This window comes from Branchiostoma belcheri, unplaced genomic scaffold, assembly GCF_001625305.1.
Source record: "Branchiostoma belcheri isolate BF01 breed outbred unplaced genomic scaffold, Haploidv18h27 scaffold32, whole genome shotgun sequence".
NCBI lineage: Eukaryota > Metazoa > Chordata > Leptocardii > Amphioxiformes > Branchiostomatidae > Branchiostoma > Branchiostoma belcheri.
In genome coordinates, this window is record NW_017803932.1 from 953738 (window position 1) to 958603 (window position 4866).

Below are 4866 nucleotides of genomic sequence, written 5' to 3' on the forward strand. Positions count from 1 at the left end.
ATTGGAAGCAACACAAATTCCGTTGTAGCAACATTCCTCAGTTACGTGTGGCGATAAGGAATTTCAACACACGCAGGTAAGTTTCTACATGTTTGTGGCCATTAGAAGACCGGTTGGCCTCCATGGTATGAAAGGTTCGCATGTCAACAAGTTAAGGGTGGCGCGAGACAAATCGCTGTGTTTACATATTGTGCTCTTTCCGACTAACAAGCTTTTTGAAGTGTTGCTAAGGACGACTCAAACGTCCTTCAGAGCCGATACTGAAGTGCCCTGTGTCTGTGTCTGTATCGCCTTGTTTGGCTGGTGACCCGTCGTGGTTAGTGTAACCTTAGTGCTTACACTATAATTTGAAATTACCTGTAAATCGTACATAAGTTACCTCAGAAATGGAGCCTTTCAGTCCGTATGGTCAGTTCCACTTCCAATGGCTCAGGTTAATGAGAGATGAACTTTGCGGTTTTATGATAGAACACTAGCGCTGTTTATGTTAACAGCTTTATCAAAGTTTAATCAGTCAGTGGGCGCCAGATTTCTGGAAGCATTGTCCTGGTTTAGACAGTACATTAATACTGTATTTGACTTTTTTTAATCCGACAATATCTTATCTCACTGTCAACAAGACGAAATCAGATGGTTGAAATAGTTTTTTTTTTCATTTCCCTCAATTTTTTTTTGTTCTTGTTGGTAGTGGGAGGGGGGCGTTACCAAAAACGTTTGTCGCCGGAAGTATCATATGTGTCAACAAAAATCGTTGTCCAGCTCTTTGTCACTTGTATGATATCTACCATATGCATGCATGAATCTAAAATAAGTGCACACGGCCGTTTCCAAGTCAAAAAGTCTCTGAAAACAATAACACCAGTATCTGTATTTATGATAATACCAAACCATACAACCACTGGCTTCTGGAATGTTCGCAATGTTTAGGCGTGGCTCCTGGTAAAATGCAGGTTAATAATGGGCCCCTATGTCCCGTCAGTGTTTTCCACATGCATTAACTTTTGTGACTTTTTATTAGTAACCTACGGGCACTAACACTAACTGTTAGTAGTTAAACCTTATCAATCTTTGGCGGCCATATTCCTGGTTATTGACGTTAAACAGTGCGTGGCTGATTAAAATGTAGCCTTGAAGGTAATCGACCGCAATGTCATTCAACCAAGTCAAACTTCAGTGCGTCTGAATTTCTGTCGGGTCGTATTTTGTAAACGTTAACTGCACAACGCAGTGTTTAAACCACCGTCATAGATAAAATTAATTTCACTTCTTTACAAATTCAATATTTGTTCAAAGCTCCAGCTTTGATAGGCGCATACGATAAATATGTGTTTTAGGCTACACTGACTTGATTTTGTGGATGACATCTCGAAACAACGTTAACGTACAGGTCACGTAACAATGTTGCAAATTTGCTTAATTTGTGTGTTCATTCCAACCTTCGTGATCACATTTTTTCGCATTACGGGCCCGGTCCAGAGGATGTCATCCATAAAATCAACTCAGTGTGACCTTATGTTAACGTAATATGTGCGTATATGTTATTGCAATATGTGTATATATGCTATCGCGCAAAGTAAATATGTGCAGAGTACAGATAGAGTAGAATTACACACACAAATTCTAGACGTATAATCTTGCAATGACAGAGCGCTTCCGCACCCACCATAGTTATCAAAGGCTGTCACAGCGACAACAAAAACAACTACTAGTAGTCTCTACCAGGCTTCTTTGGTTGCCGAATAGACTGAATAGTTTGCGAGGGGAGTTAGCCTGCCATGACGCCTGTGTGTATTTCTATTGCCGACTAATTCCTCTGGCAAATTACTTTTATTCAGCTATTTGGCCAATTTCTACTACTAACTATTTTTCCAGCAACCCGAGAAATCTGGTAGAGACTAGGATTTTATGTAATTTTTAGCGTCAGTAGGAAATGATTTTTTTTTTACTTTACTAACAATAGCAGGCTTTATAAAGAAAAGATTGTGCATGTATATGGCAGGTTTTTCTCTCACACGCTCACCAAAATGTAAAACGGTCCCAATTTCCCGCGCAAAAGCAGACCTACCTATCGCCGGGTTACGTTTCTCCGGTGTTCTTCCCTTCTTGTCCCAGAACATTCCAGAGAGATCCACCTGTTCTGTCATTGGTCGCTTTTGAGTCATAAATAAATCACGTGTTTACGTTGCCTAGCGACAAGTCAGCGCCTGAAATAGAACCGCACAGGTAACCACAGGGCAGGTAAACACCGGGGATTATCCTCTGCCTTTATGCGTGACCGTCTTCCGTTCGCAGGCACGGCACAGTACCCGCTCAAGCCGCCAGACGTACACACACCCATCCACCGATCGGCCGGACACAGCCAAAAACATGGGAGGACATGTCTCTCGAACCGATTTCGAGTGGGTTTACACGGACGAGCCCCATGCTACACGGAGAAAGGAGATCATGGGTAAGTTTGTAATTGGAAAATTAGGGAATATGAGACGCGTAACAGTTATCTGTACCAAGGTATTCAAGTTACGTTACGCATTTGAATGGCGGACGGGTATAAGAAAGGCCAAAAGTTGCATTTATTGGTTAGGCGTGTTGTATCTTTTATGTTATTCTTGTGGAACTATTAACAATTATATATATACACTTCGTCATAGATATTATAATAGCTCTGGTGAGATATTTAAACGAGGAATCGTCCAGTATTTTGGCAAGGCATGGAGGCTAAGATAAACACAAAGTGGACACACCCCGATGATGCAGCACTCTCGCAAACAGGTTCGTGGTGTTTGTCTAAAGGTCAACGTTCTCATGATCAAAACGGCTCGATATGTTCTGTTTAATGTAAACGTGATAAATCAGTGCGTGTCCATCAATGATCAGTTGAAAAGAAACAACATGGAAAGAATCCTTTATTGCTTTCCGTGCCACCGTAAATGCTAGACCCACCTACTATCCCTTTGTCAAACTCATCTTCATTTACTACATGATAAAACATGTCCTTGGCTATTGTATTTAAAAGATGTTGTCACGCGACATTTTGCAAGGTCAGTTATTCCCTTCAAGAAGCGAGAAGCTTGTGTATAATTATCGTCCTAATGGTTGTGTACCCTTGTCACGTGGCCTCCCTTTCTTCGGAGAAGATTTTATACGGTAAATCGTTTACACACGGACCACACTAGCTACAGGCATATTCGGACGTGTTTATTTAACGGTAAGATATTAAACCGTGAGATAATATGTACTTTCACTGGCCTAAAGCGAGGAGCGTACGTGAGACCCGTCATGTGTTAAGAAAGTCAGTTGCCAAAAAAATATTGACTCACTTTTATGTGACTACGCTGACGTCACATTGACCTGTAGGGTCTGTCGGTTCTATATTGCTGTTGTCTCTGTTCTTAGGGATGTTTATTTTAATGACCGGGTACCAAACCACATACATCAACATACATGCATACATATATTACATACATATTTAGAGAGAGACAGGGGGAGGGAGAGGGGGCGTTTTTGTTAAACAGTAGCTACGAGCGTTGACAGAAGCAGTAACTTGAACGACCAGCAACCGAAGAAAGAGTAGCTTGTTCTATGTGGTTCACTTGCGACACGTTCCATAAGAAAGCCTGAAACTCACATATTGTAGTTGGCAGTGATTAGCATGATTATATTTAGTCATAGGCTAGTCATATTCGCTGAGGTAGGATTTCAGTGTGAGGCTAGGCATATGTCTGAACCGACCGCTGGCAAGCATTTACGACAACGTCATAGAACAGATATTGTACGAAACGTCCACGGCTGTCATTAGAATGATATCAATTTACTGTCGACGCCGTAGACACGTCGTAGCTAGACCCGTTGGACGACGAAAATTAATGTGACCGTCTCATGTAAGTGGGTCTGTAACCTGACGCTTATATATGGTGTGATGAACAGATAGAGAGCAAGTGATTTTTCATTGGCCTCTGCAAATTGAGATGCAATTGTCGCCATTAGTCAGAAAAGAATTAAATGTAAAGTAACCAAAATTCACAGTCGGAACAGTTACAAAACCACCGGGTGGGGGGTGGGGGCTGTTATACAACGAGCGTTCGGCGGTTGGGTGTGTCCGCGTCAGTGACAGGTGTTATTATGTTGCTGCCATCAGAGACAATTCAATGTGTGTCATAGGAGCGGCTCCTTTCTAAGCGTGTGGACGTCGACATTTGAAACCTCCGACTGAACCTCGCTGTGATTGGAGCACACAGAGGGAGAGACCAAAGACAAACTTATGCATGCTGGATATGTGTACATGTAACCCTTGCTATAATTTACTTTGGTTCAACAAAATATCACGACGATGGGGAATTGAAGTTGTGGGAAGACTGTCCACACTGGGTTCTTAACGTACTTGTAAACAAGATGAGCAATGTTAGTCTTGGCTAAACACACAGGATTATGATGGATTTGAAACTCAATTCGTCAATGTTTACCTTTGTTAATTCGTCTTTGTTTCAGCTAAGTATCCCCAGGTGAAGAAGTTGATGGGGCACGATCCGAACCTCAAATACTGGGTGTTTATAATGGTCGCCGTGCAACTGACGATAGCCTACTTGTTGAAGGTAAACATGAATCTGAATTTCTCTGTTGGTAGCATTCAATCTGAAGCATGATATCAAACTACCGGGGAACGTTCCACACAAGACAAGATGACTCACCAAATATTTTTGTCACCAGTCTTTATAAATGAATGGACGGTGTTGCAGATGGATCTAGCAATATCATCAGGGCCCTGTAACCATCCCTGGATAGAGGACGTAATAAATTATCTGCAACGATGTAGTCTGCAAGTAATCTCTTAACTTCCTGCTCCAGAGGAATAAACGCCTGGTTGTTTTT

The 4866-nt window shown here is 41.8% G+C and overlaps 1 protein-coding gene across 1 annotated transcript in view; it reads left to right on the forward strand.

Moving 5' to 3' along the window:
* The first annotated feature begins 60 nt into the window (after positions 1-60).
* The window catches only part of LOC109474925 (sphingolipid delta(4)-desaturase DES1-like), a 14505-nt gene continuing 9699 nt past the window's right edge, over positions 61-4866 (forward strand). Inside the window, exons 1-3 of the mRNA XM_019775422.1 lie at positions 61-76; positions 2293-2449; positions 4486-4589. Coding sequence (XP_019630981.1) covers positions 2368-2449; positions 4486-4589 — 186 coding nt within the window. The 5' untranslated portion in view covers positions 61-76; positions 2293-2367. The remainder of the gene's footprint in view (positions 77-2292; positions 2450-4485; positions 4590-4866) is intronic.